The following is a 25300-nucleotide window of genomic DNA, read 5'->3' on the forward strand; positions in this document are numbered from 1 at the left end:
AGCTCCTTTGACTACGATGACCTGGATGACTGAGAACCTTCACAGACTTCATGACTGAATTTTACACCTGTGCCATTGAATTGACTGGAACACCTGAATTCAGTGACCTGAATGGTTGAGTGAATCGTTTTGGGACTATAGTGTTTTATTGCTGCACCTTTAATGTCTCACAGCAGAAATGAGCACAAAAGTTGCCCAATGTAACATTTGTAGTCGGTGTACTACAGGTCCAAACAGCTGCCCACATACACCCACCATGCAGGATGTTAGAGTTACCTGTTACTTTAGGGATGCCCTGCAGCCTGGGGACAGAGAGCGCTACAGTCACTCCCAAGTTGGTCCCTACCAGCAGCAGACCGTGACAAACCAGCAGGCTGCTCACCGACACTCTCTGGCTCCCTACAGGAAAGGCAGAAACATCAGTTTAGTCACACCTAAATGAATGAATGCTTTCTGGAGTAAAACCACAGATAGGTGTTTATAACGAGACGCAGCTCAGCAAACGCATCCTCCCACACTGAGCGCACGGGGTCACTTTACCAGGCTGCATAACAACAAACCACAGCGCGGTGCAAAGCAGGGAGGGAGGGACGAGGCAAAATCTCTGCAGCCATCATGTTCGACGCTCGCTTGTCTCCAGGGCAACGCGGAGAGGAGCCTAAATAAAAGCAGCTCTTTTCAAGTGTTTGAACAGAGTAAGTGAACTATTATAGTCGCTTTGAGTCAAACAAACAAACACAAAAGTGTTACGTAACAGAATGAGTGAGGCGTAATGTAGCAATTAGCGAAGGAGCTCTGCCTCTATTCAGGAAACTTCTGGCGGTTACAATAGAACGATCTGAGCCGACCTTTCCTGCGGTCGCAGACATCGCTGTGAGGCCACTTTGCAGGCTAAGAGCTGCGATTGTTCAGTTAACCTTTCAGCAGCAATAAATTGTTAAGTGACTTATTACGTGGAAGTCATCTCAGAACATCTCCACTGGTTGGGAATCAGCCGTGAATGCAGTCAGACATATTCATCATATTTTTTATGACTGTAATAAGGATCTGGGGTTGTTGTAAAAACACTCTTCCAGTCCTGCTATGTGGGCGGCGAGACTGTCGTGAGTCATTACTGCTGCAACAGCTTGACTTGAATTTCCTCCCTCAAAGTAATCCTCTCGGGCTTTAGCCAAAATTACTGCCAGTCTATCCGCCTGACCCCCCCACTAGAGCTGACCCCACGCATGAGGCGCACGCTCCACGCTGCCATACTTCCCGGAATCCTGCCAGATATGCGGGCAGGTACCGGGCCTGCGTCTTACCACATGTGCTTCTAATGAGAGCCCAGAGTTAGCAGAAGCACGCAGACTGCCGGTCGGGGGTCTTGCTCAACTTCCTTCTTTCATAATATTTGGAGTTCCCCACCCAGAGGGTGAACTAAAATAAACCCGGAGTGAACGGCAACACGACCAGGCTTTGGCCTTCATCCTTCACCAGAGCACTTCTTTGATCGCCACTTAGTCTTGACAACCAGCAGCAGGACGCCGGAGTAAATCCCAAACATTGCAAAAACACCCTGCATCAGCCTTTCAGCCTGGAAAGAACTCGGATCAGCACATTGTGAGTAACAGCAGCGTCAACTTCTTCTGTCGCGCACCCTGAAATGCTGAAGGCAGGTTTGGTCTGATTCTACCTGCAGTCATCAGTCTGTGATTGTTTAGCCAAAGATCTGGAGACATGAATTTTAGTCATAATTACAGTTTCTCTCTATTGGCAGAGACAGTCAAAGGCTTAAAAATGGCCACAAACCATTAGCTAGAAGGGGATGTGGGACACACATGTTATCATTTACAGCTTATCAACACAAATAATCCCTTAATTTCAGTGCTAGTCTAGCATCCTGCCAAAGAGAAGAGCAGATTAAGTTATAACAGGAGCTGTTTCATGTTCAGCTGCAGTTTTCTCCTGTCCACTCGAAGATCTGAAATGTGCGTCTTTATTCAGCAGTTTGTGCAAAACAAAAAAACAAAAAACAGTGGTACACAAACAAGAACTGAAGGTGTTATTTACCGCCCCCCCCCCCATGTTTGCCTGCCATTAGGCCACGCATGGCTGCCTATTTAGGTCACCGAGCGGCAGACAAAGGCAGGCTCGTCCCTCAGCTCAGCAGCCAGTCGCCACCATCCTCTGAGACGTCCTCACAGGCAGCCTGCTCCCATGATGGAGTACCACCATTTGATACCTTTACTAAAAATATTACTCTCATTTTCACACAGCGTTAACTCTGTTCACTCTTCTCACTGGGTTTTTCCATACTTCTCGGTGCAGAGCGGGCAGCTCTGCACCGAGCTGCCCGCTCACATGTTTAATCAAATAAATCCGAGCAGATCAGGGAGACATGACAGGCAAAAACATGTTTTTGTTCATGCAGGGGAGATTTTAGGATTTGACTTCTGTAATGAAAACAGAAAAAACTGAATTCAGAAAACGTGCAATATAACAAATAACTGCCTCCATGTGAGTGATTAGCATTTACATACATCAGAGTTCACTGAACGCTTTGTTTATTCAGTTCAAACGTATTTCAGTTGTACGTTTCTTTTATGCCCGAGGATTTATCTGAGCTCCAGCGTCTGAATGATTGCTTAGATTTGATCAAACGTTGGATGGCTGCAAATTTCCTCCAACTCAACGAGGGGAAAACCGAAGTCCTCGTCTGCGCCCCTGATAGGTTTCTATCGCAGATACTGAAAGCCCTCAGTCCTCTCTCACTTTATGTTAAATCCTCTATCAGGAATTTAGGTGTCACCTTTGACCCGACTCTCACATTCAATGTGAAATCTCTGGTTCAGTCTTGTTTTTATCATTTAAGAAATGTGGCTAGGCTAAGCCCGATGTTATCTTGCTGTGAACTGGAGATTGCTATACATGCATTTATTTCCTCACGCTTGGATTATTGTAATTCGCTGTTTATGTGTCTAAGCAAAGGTTCTCTGGATCGTCTGCAGGTTGTGCAAAACGCTGCAGCGAGACTTTTAACAAAATCCTCCAAGTAATCACATGTGACACCGTTATTATCTCAGTTACACTGGCTTCCTGTTGAATTTAGAGTCGATTTTAAGATCCTGGTCTTGACCTACAGAGCTGTGCACGCACTGGCACCAGCCGACATCTCTGATCTGCTACAGCCCGATGTCCCAGCAGGTCTTTGAGGTCATCTGATCAGGGCTTTAAAAATACAAAGAGGAGGACTGAGGGTGGCAGAGCTTTTGCCACTGTGGCCCCGAGACTGTGGACTCTCTCCCCCAAACATTAAGAACTGTGGACTCAGCAGCTGTTTTTAAAAAACAACTCAAAACTCACCTTTTTAAAACTGCTTTTGGTTAATTTTATGCCTGTTTTATTTTCTCTTTTTAAATCTTTTTATGACTTGTAATCTTATGTGCAGCACTTTGTGATTCTGTCTTGAAAGGTGCTGTATATATAAAAAATTATTTATTTATTTATTATGAAAATAACAGGAAAAATTGAAATTTTACGGCTGCTGACAGGAAAATTCTGGATTCTGAACCTGACTTTGTCCAATATTCAGACGGTTTTATAGAGAAACTTTATGTCCAGCAGCGTCTCCTCTCATCTGTCTCATTGAAATCTGAATCTAAAGGAAGGGAGCAGCTTCCCAGTGTGCAAACTACCACTACTTACCTTAAATCTCTTTCAGAAACGAGCTACAGTATACGTTACAGGGAAAATGATGATGCAATTACAGCGCATTAGCCAGACGTGCGTAAGGCGCTCCCGTTCAAAGATGGGACTCAGCAGAATTGCTCCAACATGCTTGGACATGAGAATAACCCCACCCAAGTCCAACTTTCAACACTGCTCCTTTGATCGAGTCAGCCAACCCGGAGACAACGCCCCGATTCCATCTCCACTCCTGCGTTCTGAGCTGCAGAAAAGCCCAAATTGCATTAGAACTTCCTGCTGATAAGCTGATATCATTATGACGACTCGGTAAATAAACATTACCGGATGGACAGAATTGCAGCTGAACGAGCGCTCGGTCTAAAAATATCGACGGGGCAGTTCCATCTGTCCAAACCGCCGTGCTGACCGTTCCAAATAGAGTTTGTGCAGAAACGGCACATTTCTTGGTTTCACTCTGTCCTCCAGCAGCAGCCTGCAGGGGTAAATGCTGCCACGAAACAAGAGTGGAGTACAGGTGAACTCCTCCGTGTGACATCGCGACCACACAAGCCGGCAGAGCTCGATTTGAATGCTCACTGACAGGCCAGAGACTCAGGGTTATCAGAGGAAGTCGGCTCTTAATGGCGAGGCCTGGAGGGTGAAAGCGTTTGTGCTGCCGTCCGTCCTGCAACCAGCTTCCTCTGTGGTTTCATGGCTTCCATTAGCTAATATGGACACTGAGGTCCAGAAGCAGGCTGCTGTTATTATTTACATCTGTTAGATAATGAGCATAGTGAGGGGGGGCTCACTCTGACAATTTTACTCGTGATTAGGGATTTCCTTGAGTACTTTGGTTTGTAAGTTCAGTGTTTTCAGTGTTTTGATGTCTGTCTGAAGTATGATGGAGCAGAAATGCAGCGCAGCACAGAGTAACTGTGGACGGTGTCACAGCTGTATGTGTCACAGCAGTCACTCACCAACTTTCTCCATCTCAGTTTTTACTCCTTTGATTGGCTTGTTGTGTCATTTGTGTATTTTCTCTGTGTCTGTGTCACGATTTGTTCTTTTTTATTGCATTTCTGCAGTTTGTTCAACGAGTTTGTTTTTTTGGGCATTTCAGAAATAAAGGTCATCCTTGAATGTGCACCTGCCTCCTGCTGTGTGTGTTCAGATGCTCACTTTGGCTACAACATAGCACGATCACCTGCTAATCACAAAACACGCCGTGACTGGAAGAAGAGGTTGGATGCCATCCATCCTTTTCAGGGTCGCTGGAGCCTATCCCAGCTGTCTTAGAGTTAGAGGCGGGGTCCACCCTGGACAGGTCGCCAGTCTGTTGCACAGACCAGAGACAACCAGTCGCACTCACATTCACTCCTGCATTCACACCTGTGGGCAATTTAGTGTTTCCAGTTAGCCTAACCCCACTAACTGCACGTCTTTGGACTGTGGGAGGAAGCTGGAGGACCCGGGGAGGACCCACATGAACACGGGGAGAACATGCAAACTCCAAGGTTGGATGCCGTTCAGAGAAATATCACAACATTCTAGCCATGATGGAAAAATCAGGTCCCAGGACTAAACGCACACGGGCTCAGTAGCACCACCAACGCTGAAGCTGAGGAGTAAACGCACACAGGCGGATTCACAAAAACAGCAGAAAAGGTGGAACACGCAGGTCTAAAAGGAAGCCTGACTGTCAACATCTCTATAAAACTTTCAGCCCACGGCTGTCGGTGTTACTCGGGACAAAGGAGGGAAAACGTGGCTGAAAACTGTTCTGATTGGACCAGATAAATCCAGACTTCGCAGCCCACAACAACAGCTCCCATCATCCTTTGAGGCTGTGTGTTTCTGGGTCACACTGATATAACGCAGCAGATTACAAGAGTCGAAGCAGCAGGTCACTCTGATGACTGCGGCACAGAGATGATCTGACCTCGACATCATCAGCAGCAACGTCTGCCTCAAACACATCTGCAGCAGAACGTCACCGAAGGTAAGGACAGCCTTCGTCACAGTCACAACGCTTCCTTGCTACAGGACACGTACAGTAGACTCACTCAAAGGTAGGGATGGGTATCGTTTAGGTTTTATCTGATACCGGTGCCAAACCGGTACTTTTGAAACGGTGCCGGTGCTTAAACGGTGCTCGAACCGGTGCTTAAAGAATGGAGAACACATAATTGGTCCAAAAACCTCTCATGTTCAGCTGGTTTTTTGTAAAAAGATAACAATGTTAGCCTTTTCTGCAGCTATGGGGCATATATGGTATCACTCTTGGCTGGAAGCAGCTTAAACAATGGAAAAAACACAAACTTTGTCCAAAAACCTCTCATGTTTAACTGTTTCCCACTTTTTCTTTGGTCATTTTAGCCTTTTTGTCCAGGGTGAAGGGAGTATCTGCCATCAAACAAGAAGACAGCCGCATGTAACTACGACGGTGTTTGCTAGTTCACCTTACATGCATTAATGTAATAACGTGGTTAGCCTACTCAACGTAAATTACACACGAACAACATTAAGCTACTCACGCAGAGAAGAACGGCTGCTGCTGCATCATCATCCTCATCATTTCTGCTACACTGGCAGGACTAGGGGCCAGGACTCTCCTCTTCGGGTTCATGTTGCTAACTCCGGGTTCGATAACAGGCACCACACCCGCAGTAGATGTGCTCGGTGTGAGTTCTCGCAGCAAGCTATCAAATCCGGCGCATTTCTCGGCTTTTAAAAAAAACGCTATGCGTCGCCAGGTGTGTCATCGGATTTGAGGTGTTACCTCCTTTGACAGTATCACAGTATCACCTTAAAGCACTTGTTGCAGCTGCTGAGTTTGCATATTCTGCTGTGAAGTACAGCCAGACTTGTGACCGCTTCGCCTTGGGCATTTTTAATCTGTAGCTCTGCTCTAAAAGAACGTACGTACCTGGGCCCGCCTACTATCCTCGGAAACGTAAAATGATTGGCTAGAATCTAAAGTGTATCACAGCTCAGGAAAAAAAAGCACCGAAATAAAGCACCGAAATGTGCGCTGCTTTTCGGTCTGGTTACTACCGTTCATGTCAGAACCGGTGCCATCATGGCACCGGACACCGGTACCCATCCCTACTCAAAGGTGTGTTGGGAGTGATGCAAACTCCTGTTTTCTTTAATAAAAGTGGCTGAACAAATATTTGCTCTGCTATAAAAACTCTGCTTTCAACTGTGCATGAAGCACGGCTCATTTAGAGACTGCTCAGGTCATCAGCTGCAGGTCTTTGAACTGCACCCAGGATTAGATCTCAGCGTGCCGAGGGCGCTTTCTGTTCTCTGTACACGCTGCATGTGTCTGCATTCACAAACCTGTGTGTGTATAAAGTTTTCTTTTGGTATTTTTATGGCCTTAAGATATTGTGGCCCTACCTAGGGTTTCATTTTTTATGTTTTATGGTGATCACATAGATAAAGCTGCAGATTGACAGCATGTGAAGGAGTGGTTCAGTCTGCAGTCTCCACACAATAACTGTACCCACTCTTCATGACACTCCCTCATAGTTGCATTTAATCTAAAGTGCAAAGATTTACTCACTCCATCATGTTTCTGTCAAAGCAGCTGCTTTGATTGTATTTGCCATGGTCATGGTAAAGTATTCTGATTACTCAGGATTTAGCTGTGAGTTTGAGTTGTGGGGCGAGCAGTAGCTCAGCCACAGACAGACCATGTGCTGTATGTAAATGTGACGTCACAATCGTGTGAGTTATTAAAAGGATGATCCTTTATTTGTTTTTAAAGCGTTTCGATATGGCCTGGATTTCCTTTAAACACACAAAGCTGCCTTAAAATCAACTTGACAAAGTCCAAAGTGTTTTAATGCGGCGCCATGAGCAGACAAACTGAGAGGTTTCTGTTTCCTTGTTTAGACTAAGGAGCTTTTGGAAAAAGGAAAAGAGTGTGACAAACAGAAGCTGCCTGCAGCGATGTTTGCTAATAAGTGGAAGACGCCGAGCGCGGTGATGCGAGGTGACGGGGCGTGTATCACAGGCCGCGGCTGCTGGGCTGGAGCAAATATATCTGATGGGATGGTCACAAGATTAGAAATCAGCAGATTTTGTCAGGCAGTTTGAGAGCGCTGCAGTGTCTGTGAGGCAAACTCAGATTACCGACTGATGCTGAACAGACGGGGAGCAGTTCTCACTGTGGTAAAGGCGGGGCTTCTTAAAGTCTCTGAATATAGTACAAAATGTAACATTCACTGGTCACTGCGTAGAAGAAAGCACAGAAAAGACGCAGAGCAGCAGTTTAAGCAGCACAGTGTTGCACATTAGCTGCATGCAACATGTGCTGTTTGGGTTTTCATTGGATAGTGACAGATGCAAGACGAAGGTCCCAGCTAGATTTTATTGGTGGTCACCAATAAAACCCCAAATAGACTTGAAAAGTTAAAGTTATTAACTTTATGTAAGACTTAAATTATTATTTAAAAATCAGTTTAAAGCTGATCCGTGCTCAAGTCGGGGGAATACGAGCCCAAGTTATGCAAAATTATGCAAGATATCTAAAAATATGCATGAAAGAAGTTGAATTTCAAACCTTCCACTGCAATATTTAATAGTCTGTGGGGATTTGAAATGCTTTGCCAGTCTCACAGTGAGGATTACGTCTTACCTGGAAGTATACTGTGGACAGGTGTGGCGATGTTGATGTCCTGCAGGTGCTCTAGGGTTTCGGTGTGGAAGAGGCGCAGCGTGGAACCAGAGCTGAAGGCGATCCATATGCCCACGCCGGCCACCACCATGTGTGACACCACCATGCCCTCATCTTGGTGGGCCTCTAACTGCCTCTGAAGGAGAAGAAGGTGACACGAGTTCCTCGTCATCTACTGCAGATTTACTGGAACTGAGACCGAGGGGACGACCTGAAGACCAGGCGTGCATTCGTCGCGTGACGCCATAACTGATTTCAATTCAGCACAGTCTACATGACGTAAAGGCCAAGAAGCTTTTTATGAGAATATTTCACACGTCTCAGCAGGTCTGTTGTTGTTTACAGTGCACGTTTCAGGCTGTGTGACTATGAAGTGGAGAAAGCAGCACTCAGCCCACAGAAAGTCTGCCTCACACTGGCTGCAGCAGCCCACCCATGCAGAGCTCTGCCTGGTGATGCTTCAGGTGCAAAACGAAGGCTCGCCACACACGACAGCACCAGAGAACGATCCGTCTGACACATGAAGGCGTGTTATTATTTGTGCTGTAAATGCTTTCAGTCACAAACAAATACATTTCATGCACGCCTGCTTCACTCTGGATCCTCCTTTCAGTTATTGATCTGCAGAGTCTTTGTGAACAGAGACCAATAAACTAGACCCATTCCACCAGCGTGGATTGCATAATCTCACCGTGTGGGCAGGCTCGTATTTGGCTAAGCAGAGTTCATTCAGTGTTTCAGATAAATGTGGAAATGAGGAAACGTGCAAATAGACTTCTGTGTTTTGATTTGATTAATCTTATTGTTATGTTACTGCTTAGTTAATTTCATGTTTTAAATGTTAGTAAAATGTGCCACCCAGTGTTGCCAACTTAGCGACTTTGTCGCTATATTTAGCGAGTTTTCAGACCCCTAAAAGACGCTAAAAAAAGACGTGAAAGCGCATATCGCTTTTACTCTCAACAAGCAGCGGGTGCTGTAACCAGTCAGTTCTTCTTTTACTCTTTTACTCTTATGCTGTTTTGTGGATCACAAGGTTTAAAACTACTTATAAACACACATACACAAAGTAACTCCACCAGAGTGCCTATTTCGGGTCACTTTTGCCGGTCCAAGCCCGGGTAAAGGAGCAGGGTTGGAATTGTGACATTAAAAAAACAATAATTGCTAAAATAAATTTAATTTGTAGTTCTAAATAAACTCTAAATGCATTTAGGACGTTTTACGTGTTACTCACTTTATGTCTCTTCCATGATGTTATTTCTGTCTCCAACAACATAGATTACAATTACATTAGCATGACCAATTATGCAAATTAGGCGATGACGTCATTTAGCGACTTCTATCGACTTTTAGGACAGCCAATAGCGATTTTCCTTACTGAGGAGTTGGCAACACTGGTGCCACCCTGTGGCCCCTTTAAGTCGATATTTTGTGACAGTAGAAGAAGAGTTAAACAGGAAGTGGATGTTTTCTTGCTATGCTGTTTGAAGATGGCCGCGCCACATTCATGTCCTTCTTTTGGGTGTTTGTTAAAGCATTGTCTGTAAGTATTTAATGGTAAAAAGCAATGCGACACTTCAACTGTTGTCTTTATGTGTGATGGACCACAGTTAACAAGTTTTCAATGTGCTATTCATATGTAAATGAGATCGCCAGTTCATATGCTAATTAGCGGTGCTAATCGTCATGCTAGCTTCTCAAATGCATTGTTAGGTCATTGGTTTAAGGCACATGTTGTTGTTAACAGTACAGATGAGTAATGTACATTTCCACATATGCTTTATTGTTACAGTTTCACAAAATGAAAGAACCAGTAAACTTCATAAGATCTCATCTATTGTCTGGAGTTCCTGGGTTCATGTTTAGCTGTTAGCTAGTCAGACTTCTAGCGAGGCCATTTACACTTATATTTATCAGTTTTAGAAGCTCAGTGCTTCTGCTGCTCCGTCTGACTTTTAGTTACCTCTGTGGACAAACTGTAAGTGTGCAGTGAGGAGCAGAGAGCCATGCAGGCAGGTGGGCCGACATAATGAGCTTAATGAGGCTAAACTGATTATGAGTGAGTGCATGTCAGAGGAAAGTTACTATTCCTGGATCCGCAGCAGGCGCTTCCATTCCCTGAATCCGACCGGGACACACACGGATCACCATTCATATTCCCGGACTCGGGAGGGAAAGTACTGGGAAAAGTATTAAACATTTAGACATGATGGTTTTATTTTCACCATGAGGCCGGGGTCTTTCTGTGTGGAGTTTGCATGTTCTCCCCGTGTTTGTGTGGGTTCCCTCCGTGTACTCCAGTTTCCTCCCACCGTCCAAAGACATGCAGCTTGTGGGGATAGGTTAATAGGTTAATTGGATAATCCAAATTGCCATCAGGTGTGAATGTGCGAGTGAATGTGAGTGCGAATGGTTGTCTGTCCCTGTGTGTGGGCCCTGCAACAAACTGGCGACCTGTCCAGGGTGTACCCCGCCTCTCGCCCTATGACAGCTGGGATAGGCTCCAGCGCTGCGACCCTGAAAAGGATAAGCGGAAGCGAATGGATGGATGGATGGTTTTATTTTAATTACTGGCGGGCACAGATACTACCAACTTATTGATTTTCTAGAGACACCGACTCTAAAGAGCGACTCAGATTTCCCACAAACATGACGGAGCGATACGAGGCGGGCTGGGGCAGAGACGCAGACAGGAAGCTTTGTGTCTATCTGCCCGTTTCTGATGGACATGTGTTACTACTGTAAGATAAGCCTGGGCGACATACCTCTACAGAGTGTGCGCGGGTGCTGATGATGAAGACCTGCCCACCCGACGAGGCCCAGAGGTGCTCCTCCACAGCCAGCATGGCCTTCACAGGGAGCACTCCCAGCTTCAGTAACTTGGGCTTGTCGCTGTTCCACGATCCATCTGTGAGAAGCAACGCAACAGCTCAGCAGTCAGTTAAACTCACTCCACACAAACGCAGGACGCACACATCCACCGAGGAATATCTAAACATCTGAAGTAAACAACAAGTAAAGTGAAACGACCGACCCGTCTTAAGATTTATTGCAGCTACATTTATTTATTTATCATAGGGACCATAAACCGAGAGCTATTCTTCTTTTAGTGGTTAAGAAGAACATTGCACAGTCCATAAACAATCCCATAATAGTGTGTCTGTCTTCATAAATGTCATCTGTAAAGGTCATCTGCATCTGTAACTGCTCCTGCCGGTAGAGTGGCCATTGATGGTTTCTCCATCCATCACTATGAATATAGATGGGCTGCGAGCATTAGTCAGAGCTGCGCCGAGTCCCACTCACACCTCCTACACACTGTGTTCTACATGTGCACCTACAGCACCAGCTCTGCAGTCAAACACCCCCCGCGGTGGCTTCATAAATCAGCAGCTTGCACTTCTGCAGCGCTTCTGCTTTCATCTAAATTCAAATATTGAACTTGTAAACATGTCGGAGAGCATTTGACGCAAAAGCCTCCGAGCGAACGCGAATCCAGAGAGCCTCCACCAGTCCAGATTCCACATTCCCTCGGCTAATCGAGACCAGGAAGCGACTGAGGCCGCCTCGCCGATATTGTTTGTTTAACAGAAGCACAAAGGCAGCTATTGAAGGGAGAGGGATGGTGTTTCAGAGGCGGCGAGGGTGCCTCAGAAAGACTCAGGAAATAAGGTGATATTCCGCCGAAGGAGCTCGGCGTATGTTACTGTAATAGTCACGCTGTGTAGGTGAGCGTACGAGAGGAAAAAGGCAAAAGAAAAGACAGCAGTGCCAACTTGCAGGCTTATGTAAGTCTTCTCTGCTGCGCGTCTGCCCACAGCTCTTCTTTCTTCAACTGAAGCATTTCCTCATGTTGATGTCAGCTACATCAAAGCGTGCGCGTGAGTGCGCGCGAGCAAACGCTGAACGCTGCAGAAGCAAACCGATCGTTCGCCTTCTAACAGATATCACTGTGGACAGGAGAAAGTGGGTGACGGAGGCACACAGACAGACCCGTCTGTGACGTGACCTTTGCTGAGTCACTGCCTCCTTCCTCCATCTCTCTCGCAGACACAAAGTGACTGTGGCTGGACCAGGCCGACTCCACAGGAGCTCAGCACCGACAGCTTTAAAGACAAGAACATTTCAGCCTGTTTCTTTTTTAAAATCTTTGATTTTTTTAGGTTTATATCAAAGATTATAAACTCATAAGCTCTGTTCATCTCTGGAAGTTTGATTTAAATGCTAATCAGGCACAAGCGCAGTCAGTCACCGTGACAAAGGACGAGTGTGGGGAACAGTTTCCCCACCAATGTATGCAGGGTGAGTCATCGATTTAGCATCGAGCATCATGTTCCTGAGACAGTGACGGAGCTGCTGATGGGTAGAAATCATACATGTCAAACTCTGAGGCTTTGCTTCTGGGAATTCATTTTAGCAACAGGAGGCGATGAACGCTAACTGGAACAGTTAAACCAAAGGTCAGCGCACCATCATCCTGGTAACTGACGCGAGGACAACGAAGGGAAACGGCTGCGTACGAAAACAAAGTCTAATGAGGAGTCAAGAAAATAAAATTCCTGAGCAGTTACACACACGCCGAGTGTTTCTTCCAGGGAAACTGCAGCATGGCAGCGAGAATAGCTTTCCTCGTGTTTCCTGTCCTTGGGCTATCATCCATAATCTTTCTATCAGTGCACACAAGCACAAGAAAACAGCAAGAGTTTACTGTCGTTTGGGTCGATGCAGGGCAGTGACTGAGTCACAGAGGTGAATCAAACACGCCTCAGCACAGCGATACCCACACGTACATTTGGCAGCCAAGAAGCAAAGGACTGTTCCTCCCGTTGGGCCTAAATTTGTACTCATTCTCCATCTGATGTGAAAGAAACACAGACAGAATTAGAAAGAAGCTCAAGCTCCCTCTGTTTGCACCGCTATGCAAGCCAAGAAGAGACGGAACAAAAGAGACGACGTGCAAAAGCTGTGGGAAGAGAACAGCTCGTCGCCGCTCGTCAGCGAGAGAAGAAGTTAAATAGGTCACTGCTGGAAACAGACTGCTTTCTCCAAGACTACCGAGCAAATGGAAACAGAATCTCAACGTACAGCAGAGGAGACCCTGACCTCTGACCTCAAGCCTCACAGTTACCCCGGGATTTCCTCGCCACCGAGTCTCCACGGTGCTGTTATTCAAAACTGTCACAAACTGCAGGTCTTGCACAAACGTCACATTCAGCCATTTACAGTTTTACACCATTTGAAAAGTCCCGCCCCAGGACAGGTGAAACACACCTTTTGATCTGGAGTAGACTGCCACGGAGCCGCTGACCAGCCCAGCGTACAGGCACTGCTTCCTGTACACCAGGCTGGTGACAGTGGACTTGTCTGGGGTGAAGAAATGCTGTAGACGCACCTTCTTAGAGCGCTGGCTGCTCTTGTACACAATGATGCTAAAAAAGACAACATTATATGAATAATCATATTCCACGATGCAATTCTGGGACACGTCTTTGTGAGTTCACTCTGTAAGCGTCTGCACCTCCCCTCCTCCATGCCCAGGCAGACGCTGGGGGTATCGCTGGCCTTCGCCGAGGACACCTGGTTATCGTCGGGGACGTTTTCGCCGTTCTCCTCGCGTTGCTCAGCTGGGACGTATGCCATGCAGAGAATCCGGGACTCCACGTTGAAACACTCGGTCACCTTAGGGCTGGAGTTCTGCATGGCCACTATGGCGATCTGTCCCATCTGGTTGGTGCAACTCGCAACCTGGACCAAGATAAGGAGACCTTACACTTTAACAGGTGACCTGTTTCATCTTGAACTGTGCAAAGCTATTAGCAGGAACATGATTTGGCCCAGTTCTGGCAGAGCTGCTTACTAAAAATAGTCTCCCAGTAGTTCAGCAGAATATACGGTCTTTACTTTACTACAGATTACTGTAGTAACAGTTTAAATATTACCTCACCCTGTTTATATATCTGCCAGAGCAAAGGCTGCGTTCGCTGTGATTATCATGGTTAGCAGAGCCATTGTTTGCTTTCGGGAGAAAACTTCAGTACTGACATCATAACTTTGAAAGCCAGATTGTCTCTCAAGAAGACGTTTTAAGACACACACAGCAAAAACCCACCATCTGCTGTGCTGGTGCATTATCGTGGAAAAAGCTCTGTGCCAGGTCTAAGAGTCAGACTCACAGAGACGTGGTTAAAAACTGTCACCTGCTGGAGATAAGACGACTGGAAGAACATTTGGCAACACAAGCTGAGACACACTTAACGCGACTTTGTGCTGCAGCACTCAAGTTTCAGGTCACGGCTCAGCCTCCATCCACCCTGGCGTGCAGTCGTAGGTTAGGTAAGCTAACTCATGACTTCATTTCTGGATTGTGCGTAACAAAGCGTCTCACCCAGACACATCCATGTCCCACCACTGGGGTGTCTGCTGTGCTGTCTGTGTTGATGTGGGGCTCCGGGTTGTGGACAGCACACTCCACCTGCCACAGAACAGGAAAAACACCAGAGTTTATCTGACACGTTCACAAAGAAATGACTTCACGGTCGCCGCGAGGTCCTCCTGAGAACAAGCGTGAACGTGTTGAAGAGTAAGGACATGTTAAATTCAAAAGTGTGTTTGTCATGAACAAAGCTTTATTAGCTGAATGGACAATCATACAAAAACACACAACGCTGACATATACAGGATAACGAGGGAAGCGAGAACACACGGGGAACACAGCTGACACGGATTAGCATGACGCTGCAGGGGAAGCGGAACTAAACACACGGAACATGGAAACACGAGACTTTCACAATAAAACAGGAAACGGTGGAACATGAAGGGGAAACAGAATGAAACACGAGGAGGGAAACAAAACCTCACACCACAGAGACACACACAGAGAGACACAAACAGAGACACACACACACACAGAGACACAAACACAGAGACACACACAGAGAGACACAGAGACACACACACAGAGACACACAGAGACACAAACACAGAGACACACACAGAGAGACACAAACAGAGACACACACACACACAGAGACACAAACACACAGAGACACACAGAGACACAAACACACAGAGACACAAACACAGAGACACACAGAGACACAAACACACAGAGACACAAACACAGAGACACAAACACAGAGACACACAGACACACAGACACACAGAGACACAAACACAGAGACACACACAGAGACACAAACACACAGAGACACACACAGAGACACAAACACACAGAGACACACAGAGACACAAACACAGACACAAACACAGAGCCGCACACACAGAGACACAAACACACAGAGACACAAACACACAGAGACACACACACAGAGACACACACACAGAGACACACACACAGAGACACACAGAGACACACAGACACACACAGACACACACACACAGAGACACAAACACAGACACAAACACAGAGACAGACACACAGAGACACACAGAGACAGACACACACAGACAGACACACACAGACACACAGAGACACACAGACACACACACACAGAGACACAAACATAGAGACACACACACAGAGACACAAACACAGACACAAACACAGACACAAACACACAGACACAGACACACACAGAGACACAAACACAGAGACACACACACACTGACACACACAGACACACACAGAGACACAAACACAGAGACACACACACACTGACACACACAGACACAAACACAGAGACACACACACACTGACACACACAGACACACACAGAGACACAAACACACAGACACTCACAGACACACACAGAGACACAAACACAGAGACACACACACACTGACACACACAGACACAAACACAGAGACACACACACACACTGACACACACAGACACACACAGAGACACAAACACAGAGACACAAACACAGACACAGAGACACAAACACAGAGACAAACACAGAGACACACAGAGACACAGACACACAGAGACACACACAGAGACACAAACACACAGAGACACAAACACAGACACAAACACAGAGCCGCACACACAGAGACACACAGACACAGAGACACAAACACACAGAGACACACACACAGAGCCGCACACACAGAGACACTCAGACACAGAGACACAAACACACAGAGACACACACACAGAGACACACAGAGACACACACACACAGAGACACACACAGAGACACAAACACAAACACAGAGACACACACACAGAGACACAAACACAGACACAAACACAGACACAAACACACAGAGACAGACACACAGAGACACACAGAGACAGACACACACAGACACACAGAAACACACAGACACACACACACAGAGACACAAACACAGACACAAACACAGACACAAACACACAGACACTCACAGACACACACAGAGACACAAACACAGAGACACACACACACTGACACACACAGACACACACAGAGACACAAACACAGAGACACACACACACTGACACACACAGACACAAACACAGAGACACACACACACTGACACACACAGACACACACAGAGACACAAACACACAGACACTCACAGACACACACAGAGACACAAACACACAGACACACACACACTGACACACACAGACACAAACACAGAGACACACACACACTGACACACACAGACACACACACAGAGACACACACACTGACACACACAGACACACACAGAGACACAAACACAGAGACACAAACACAGACACAGAGACACACAGAGACAAACACAGACACAGAGACACACAGAGACACAAACACAGAGACACACACAGAGACACACAGACACACACACAGAGACAAACACAGAGACACAAACACAGAGACACAAACACAGACACACACAGAGACACACACACAGAGACAAACACAGAGACAAACACAGAGACACACACACAGAGACACAAACACACAGAGACACACACACAGAGACACAAACACAGAGACACAAACACAGACACAGAGACACACAGAGACACAAACACAGACACAAACACAGAGACACACAGACACACACACAGACACAAACACAGAGACACAAACACAGACACACACAGACACAAACACAGAGACACACAGACACACACACAGACACAAACACAGAGACAAACACAGAGACACAAACACAGACACACACAGAGACAAACACAGAGACAAACACAGAGACACACACACAGAGACACAAACACAGAGACACACAGAGACACACAGACACACACACAGACACACAAACACAGACACACACAGAGACAAACACAGAGACACACACAGAGACACACAGAGACACACACACAGACACAAACACAGAGACACAAACACAGAGACACAAACACAGACACACACAGACACAAACACAGAGACACACACAGAGACACACAGACACACACACAGACACAAACACAGAGACACAAACACAGAGACACAAACACAGACACACACAGAGACAAACACAGACAAACACAGAGACACACACACAGAGACACAAACACAGAGACACACACAGAGACACACAGACACACACACAGACACACACACAGAGACACACAGACACACACACAGACACAAACACAGAGACACAAACACAGACACACACAGAGACAAACACAGAGACACACACAGAGACACACACACAGAGACACACAGAGACACACACACAGAGACACACAGAGACACACACACAGAGACACACACACAGAGACACACACACACACACACACAAACACAGAGACACAAACACAGACACACACAGAGACACAAACACAGACACAAACACAGAGACACACACACAGAGACACACAAACAGACACACACACAGAGACACACACACACAGGGAATCTAACAACCAAGGTGCTAAACAGAACAGCGCAGACACTACAGAATAAACTGAAGGTTAACAAAGTGAACAACAACATGAAACATGATACAAAATGACATCAACATACGAGAAAACTCAAAAAGCTTCGTATGGTCCTGAGATTTTTCCACCCTCCTGTGCTCTCTGTGTCAAATCTGCATTTCTTTTCCCAAATTCAGTTGCTTCCTGTTCGTCTTTTGTCTGCTCTGGGTTTAGTTTCCTTTTTCGTTCTCTCGCTGAGGCTCAGCCGTCCTCCCAGGTGTCTCCGGTCTGCCCTCATCCCTCATCGCTGTGCGTGTCCCTGCATTTTGGATTCCTTGTTTCTGGCCAACCTTTGTGTTGTGTTTTGTTGAGAGCAGCGTTCATTTCCTGTCTCCCGTGTGCAGCATTTGTGTCCAAATCCTGCCCGCCACACGGCCGTACGTGACGGCGTCGTGGTGTGTGAGCGGTGAATTAGATGCCCGAGATTACTGCTTTTTCCCACCAAAAATTCATCACAAGTCAAGTGTAATTAAACTTTGCTCTGAGCAGTTGAACTGTAGTAAGAGAAGTTTAAATAAATCTGATGACGCTGCAGAGGAATTCCTCAAAACAGGAAAACTGTGTTTCAAACTGACGACCACAGAGTGATTTATGTCTGTTTCCACACATGAGCAGATAATCATGTATTTACAGTATTATTGATCCAGCTGGTCAATCAATGACAGACAACACCAGGTAAAGTGTTTTAATAATATTAAGAAGGTGAATTCATACTTTGAGTGATTCTTCCACCTTATTGGCTGTTGCATCCAAACTGAGCCAGAAGTCAGAAGGTATGAACGTTTACAAGCTACAACTTTCTACTCTTGCTGCAATATCACATATTTATAGATAAATGAAAAGATTAACTGCTGTTTTCACACCAGCAGCAAATCAGTGACCACCACAATCACATGACGTGTGTTATTTTTCACTGAGTGAACTAACACGACCAAATTAAAACGACCTCTAATCCATTCGGTCAGGTGAGATTATTTTAGCCAGCGCTGCAAGAAACGCCGTATTACTTCAGTGTGGCCTGTGGCACCTGTGAACTACACCTGTGAACTACACCTGCGACGGTTATTGTGACACAGCTCGAACCAACTGATCCAAGCTGCACAGATGATCGAAGGGGAAAGAAAACAAAGCGCCTCACCTTAAACTCCTGCAGTTTGCACATGACCACGGGCATTTGTCGAAGCAGCAGGGGGTGTTTCTGCTTCTTCATTTGATTTCCATCATCCTCTGCAAAGAACCAGCCCTGCACATTGTCCTCCTCTGACACACACACACACACACACACAGTTCAATGATGTGAACCACGCAGTGAGCATAAGGAACTGTGACACAGCTTCCTCGCTCTAATATATCTGAGCAACTACTAGGCAGTAACTTATAAAACAGATTTAACATTGCATATCTAATATTTACGATTAATAAAACGAATGATCATATTGTATAAATGCAGAAAGAATAAAACAAAGTAAGAGAGGGCTGCAGGTGTACTGTACCAAGAGCCAGCTTCGCCATCTGCAAGTTGCTGATCCATGACTGTTTGATGGCTGGGCTGAGGGTATTGAACACTGCACTGAAGTAGGTCGGCTTCCCCGTCCTGCAAACAGAGACGACCAAAACACACATGAATAAAAAAATTACTAGATTCTTTCAATTTTATTTACATAGCGTCAAATCCCACCAGCAGTTGGCTCAGGGCGCTTTATAGCGCGAGTTAAAGACTCTTCAGTAACAGAGTCTGGCACTGACAAAAAGAACGGAGGCCGAGTCCATCAGAGGGACGGCTCAAGGTTAGAGAGGCGAGGCTGGGCTGGTTCGGACATGTGCAGAGGGAGAAGGGTGGATGCGTTTGACAGGGATGATGAAGATGGAGCTGCAGGCAGGAGGAAAAGAGGAAGACCTCAGAGGAGGATGATGGATGTAGTGAAGGAGGACATGCAGAGGGGTGGTGTGACAGAGGAGGATGGTAGGGCCGGGGTGAGATGGAGGAAGTTGATCCTCTGTGGCGACCCCTAAAGGGGGCAGCCGATGAAGATTTTAAAGTGTCGGTCTGCAGACAGAGATAACAAGAAAACATCCGATTTGTGCCCAAAAACCTTCAGAGATGTTTTAACGAGATTGTCCTCGATCACGTGCATTTACATTCCTCTAAGCGGCACTTTAATGTTTGAATATTCCTGCAAACAGAGCAGTCGACTGAGCAGAAGCACTGCACTTAAACACCACCTGCATCACAGGAGGAGGCTGCCTGATTACTGAGCGCTGACACGAGGACAGAGCGAGAGGAACGCAGTGGAAATCAATACCAATGATCACTTCTGTAAGGATCTCGTGTGCACATTATACATTTCTATATATTCCTGCTGTGTGCGGGTGGAGGGCTCACTGCTGTCGTGTTTCTGAGAAGCGAGGGGAGGGATTAGAGAGCTACAGCTGCCTTTCCAAACATACCCATGGATAATCTCACCGGCTAAATGTAGTCAGGAGAAAGCGAGAGGGCGAGCCAGAAAACCGTTACGCTCACAGGGAATGTGAAAAAGCCAAAACGAGGTGCACCCTTGGGAGGCCACGTGCAGACTATAAGACGGCGTGTAGACGTATGACATGAGCATTTGTATTCAGCAGCAGCTGGGCACACTGATGCACATTTCCACTGCTGTGATTCATGCCTCAGATTAGAGCTGGTGCAGAAACCTGTTTATCCAAACAGGCTCGAAATACATCCAGAGATGAGGGGGGGAGACGGGGAAAGCAGGGTAAAGGGGGATAAAGGCAAACCTAGGATAAACATGAACTCCTGGGGGGGTGAGGAGGATCGAGACATTGAAGCCTGAAGCTACAAATGTGAGAAAAGCACAAACTTGTCTTGTTTGCCGGGCAGCTGGAGCTGGATCCTACACCGGTCAGCTGCCCTGATCTCCTCCTCCTTCTTCAGGATCAGCCTCTGGAGTCCTGACACCCAGTCTTGGGCCACGGTGGGATTTACATTCTGCAGAAAAGAACAACGAGAGAGGAAAAACAGAGCAGGAGACAAAGGCAGAGGAGTGGAAAAAGAGTTAAGAGAGAGAAGGAATGGGAATAACAATGGGCCATAAACGAACCCACCTCAGAGAATCACATCATCAATAAATCATAACATCATTTATTTAGAGCCATTAGTGCGATTCAAGTTCAAATGAAAGCTATTCCTAAGAGAATCTGCTGCTAATATCTGCACTGACTGAAGCCAAAGTAGAAAACAGCTGTCACTCTAATGCGCTCTAACACACAGCTATTACTTATGCAACTTTTGACACGTCTACTTTCTAATTCTCATCGACACTCGCTCGAGGACACTTCCAGTTTTTGACGCTTGCTGCAGCGGCCAAGTTATTATCATTAGTTTGCTAAATAAAATGCTTTGGATGAATCAACACGTCTACATATGTTGTCTCTGGCTTAATGTCTCATAGATTATTACAGCGGCACAGATTAGCTGGCATGCTAAGCATCTGCACAAACAGGCCAAGAAGAAGATTCTACGACAGGAAGTAGCAGGAAAATCAGGAAAACCCTGAAGTGACATCGAGACTTTTGGTAAACACTTCTAATTAAGAGAAGTCTCAACATTTAGAAGTTTGTTTTTAGCAGTGCTCACAAATATCAGACTTTCTCTCCTTTCCCTTTGCATCAGTGTCCAAACCTCCCGTCTCTGACACGCGTCTCTCTGAGAGCTTCTTCATCTGACAGATCCACCCACCCACACACACACACACACACACACACACACACACACACACACACACAAGCCGCTTACCCTAACCATAACCCAAATGTAACCCTGACACTAAAACCACGTGTTGAGTCTCAAAAACACCTTCAAACTCGTGGAGACGGCATTTTGTCCCCATAAGTACAATAACATCCCAATTTGTGGTCCCCACAAAGATGTCTAAACAAGTACACACACACAGACACACACAGTCTATACTACATCTGATTGTAATGACTTATTAAACTATTTTGTTAATAAGGTCGCTGCCGTCAGGTCAAATATTTCTCCATCATCCTCCATATGTACTTCCTCCATCATTTTTCATTAGTGTGTTTGACTCGACTGACCTCTGTATTCTGGAAATAATGAATACTTCTCTTCATACTGGCTCAGTTTCCAGCTATTTTAAACAAGCTATTGTTGAACCAATATTAAAGAAACCAAATTTGGACCAAGCAGTTACAGGCCAACATCAAAATGACCGTTGGTGTCAAAGATCTTGGAAAAAACAGTTGCAGAACAACTTAACAACATTTTGTTGTTCTGCACATTTTCCAGTCTGGTTTCTGCACATCACACTCCACTGAAACCACTTTGCTTAAAGTGTTTAGTGACACTGATGGCAGCAGAGTCCAGTACACCGTTCTGGTTCTGTTGGATCTCAGCTCTGCTTTTGATACTGTTGATCACAGCATCCTGATACATAGGCTGAAGGACAGGTTTGGGATTACTGGCGTTGTTTTAAATGGTTTATGTCGCATCTATCTGAGAGATCTTTGACTGTCTGTATGAATCATCTGCTGTCTGAAACATCAGTTCTGTCTTCTGGGGCACCTCAAGGATCTGTTTTAGGTCCGATTCTCTTTTTGCTGTATATCCTCCCTCTAGGCCACATTATCAGATGTTACAATAATATTTCTTATCATCTCTATGCTGATGACATTCAGTTGTACTGTTTGTCTGTCTGAGATCAAACAATGGTTAAATGACAGTTTCCTCCAGTTAAATGCAGATAAAACAGAAACTTTGATTATTGCTCCTGATCACATGCTCTCAGTTTTTCAGACCCTTCATTTCAGTCGCATCTCAGAAACTTGGGTGTTATATTTGACAGTTCAATGTCTCTTCAGAAACACTCTGAACAACTTGTCCAGAACTGTTTTTATCATCTAAGGAACATTTCTAAACTCAGACTGGTGTCAAAGGCAGACCTTGAGATGATTCGTGCTTTTATCTCTTCTCATTTGGATTATTGTAACGGTCATTTTACGTGTCTCAACAAACCAGCTCTGGATCGCCTTCAGTCTGTACAGAATGCAGCGGCAAGACTTTTAACTGGCACAAACAAGAGGTCACACATTGCTCCAGTCTTGGCTTCTCTTCATTGGGTAAATTTTAGGGTTCATTTTAAAATTTTAGTTGTAACTTTTAGAGCTCTGCACGGTGAAGCTCCCCAGTACATCTCATGCTTCATCTCGAGCACTCAGGTCGTCAGGTCAAAGGTTACTGGTGGTCCCACGTACTGGGTTTAAAACACGTGGGGATCGAGCTCTTCAGGCACCGAGGCTGTGGGACTCCCTGCCGTTGTCTTTACACTGTCTTGACTCCTTTAAAAAGCAGCTGCAGATGTTTTTATACAAACAAGCTTTTAATGAATTTTTTCACTGTTTTATATTATTTTATTTGTGATTTTTATCTGTGAAATGTGCTTTATAAATACATTTTACTTCCACCCCACGAGCACAGGCAGGCTTGTGTTTATGCGCAGCTACACGGTTTGAACAGTGCAAACAGGATGCAGGAGACTCCTCATCCTCCTCAGACAAACTGCCCACACAGGCACATTTCACAGCTTCATACAAACACAGAGCAAACTGGTCCTTGTGGACATGTGAGAGGAGACTTAATGAACATGATTTTAGGTCCCCAGGTACGCCCATTAAAAGAACATTAGTGTGTGTCAACTCTCACAACCTTCCAACACTATTAATAGACAGGAAATCCCAAAAAGCTCCCATGTTTTAGACTCATGCTCAGTTTGATTTTCCCTAAAATGTCAGAACTTTACCTCTGAGACCCAGATGTTTCTCACACTGACTCTATTTTAGACATAATTAACTGCATCATGCAGCGGAGTACCTGGTAGTTTCCCTTGAGGCTGCCAATCATGGTGGAGATCTGGTTGACCAGGCTGAGATCATGGATTAGGTTCTGCAGGTCTTGGTAGAGCTGACCAGGGCCCATGTACAGTTTATCTGCACAAACACATTTTCAGGCTGTTGGTTCACATCAAATCAAATGTAATAAAAGTGTAATAACGGCTCATACAGTAGCAAAAGAGCAGCAGTGACTACAATCCCAAATTAAAGTATCACAAACGGACAGCATGGCTCAGAGGAAGCTGAACGAGCAAAGTCAGGGTGGTTAGATAAGCAGTTGTCCTCCCACAGGGACGGTGACAGCTCTGCAGACGTGGCAGTAGTTCTCACCCCTGTGAACCAGCCAGCGTTAGCTTTCAGGGGACGCACAGCTAATGCTGTTTGTTGATGCATGTCAGTGTAAATCATCCCCCCACCTGTACCTGCTCTATGTGGGCGGAAACAAGTTTCCAGCTTCCTGTTTGCCCCTCGTGGAAGCTGGTAATCCTACGTGATGTTACAGCAACTGTTGCAGTTCTGCATCTATGGACAAAACACTGCAGCACAGACCGGATTAAAGGTCCGTCAGGGCACCGGCCTCCATCGCTCTCCGTCAGCTGATCCGGCCATGGAGAACAGCACTTGCAGCAGAGAGCGTGAGGAAAACACTCGCTAAGTCTGTGTGAAGGTCTGCAGCGCACAAAGAGTTAAACTGCAACTCGGGGAGACCCAGCTCTGCAGCTCTGTTTGCGTCTGTTATTCTTCTCTCTTCTTTCATCCTCTCGTACAATAGTCACAAAGTCTGACTCCGACTGCAGCTCCATGGTAACCGGCCCGGCTCCCTCACGACTGGGCGTTGGGGGGAAATCTTACCCCTGTTTGTACACGACCAGTTCGTTGGTGGTCTCTGCAAGAGTTACTCTGAAACGTTTGCCTGCATGAGGCTGTTCAAACACAGCCATCTTTACACATGCGTGCGCACTACTGCTGCGACTCCTGTAGACTATATTGGTTTTTGGTTTCACTGATGTTTGCACGACCTCCAATTCAATCGCAGTGATCCCGAAATATATTTAACATGTTTATTTACTTGAAACAATAATGATCAGATGAGGAATTTGCTCTTGGAGTGTTTCTGGTTTGGGTAGCGTCTGTGCGTGGGTGTCTTTCTG

General features: G+C 45.9%; 1 protein-coding gene and 1 long non-coding RNA gene across 6 annotated transcripts in view; one reads left to right on the forward strand and one right to left on the reverse strand.

The window, feature by feature from the left end:
- arhgef10 (Rho guanine nucleotide exchange factor (GEF) 10) overlaps nucleotides 1–25300 on the reverse strand; it is a 53367-nt gene that overhangs the window by 2288 nt on the left and 25779 nt on the right. For 4 of the 5 annotated variants that reach the window (XM_085143739.1, XM_085143740.1, XM_085143741.1 and 1 more), the window contains 10 exons: nucleotides 24130–24245; nucleotides 21098–21225; nucleotides 19733–19833; nucleotides 19378–19499; nucleotides 14742–14828; nucleotides 13875–14101; nucleotides 13628–13785; nucleotides 11122–11264; nucleotides 8315–8489; nucleotides 277–399 (listed from right to left, as the gene is read on the reverse strand). In XM_085143739.1, the coding sequence (XP_084999865.1) occupies nucleotides 277–399; nucleotides 8315–8489; nucleotides 11122–11264; nucleotides 13628–13785; nucleotides 13875–14101; nucleotides 14742–14828; nucleotides 19378–19499; nucleotides 19733–19833; nucleotides 21098–21225; nucleotides 24130–24245 (1380 nt within the window). Of the gene's footprint in view, nucleotides 1–276; nucleotides 400–2321; nucleotides 2436–8314; nucleotides 8490–11121; nucleotides 11265–13627; nucleotides 13786–13874; nucleotides 14102–14741; nucleotides 14829–19377; nucleotides 19500–19732; nucleotides 19834–21097; nucleotides 21226–24129; nucleotides 24246–25300 lie in introns of those variants that run through there. The other variant, XM_085143742.1, reaches the window with a different exon arrangement.
- On the forward strand, nucleotides 395–6685 carry LOC146495659 (uncharacterized). Its single transcript, XR_014871225.1, has 2 exons — nucleotides 395–1602; nucleotides 4790–6685. It is a non-coding gene; the product is annotated as an uncharacterized LOC146495659 (long non-coding RNA).

The sequence above is a fragment of the Neolamprologus multifasciatus genome, chromosome 19 (genome assembly GCF_963576455.1).
Source record: "Neolamprologus multifasciatus chromosome 19, fNeoMul1.2, whole genome shotgun sequence".
Lineage (NCBI taxonomy): Eukaryota > Metazoa > Chordata > Actinopteri > Cichliformes > Cichlidae > Neolamprologus > Neolamprologus multifasciatus.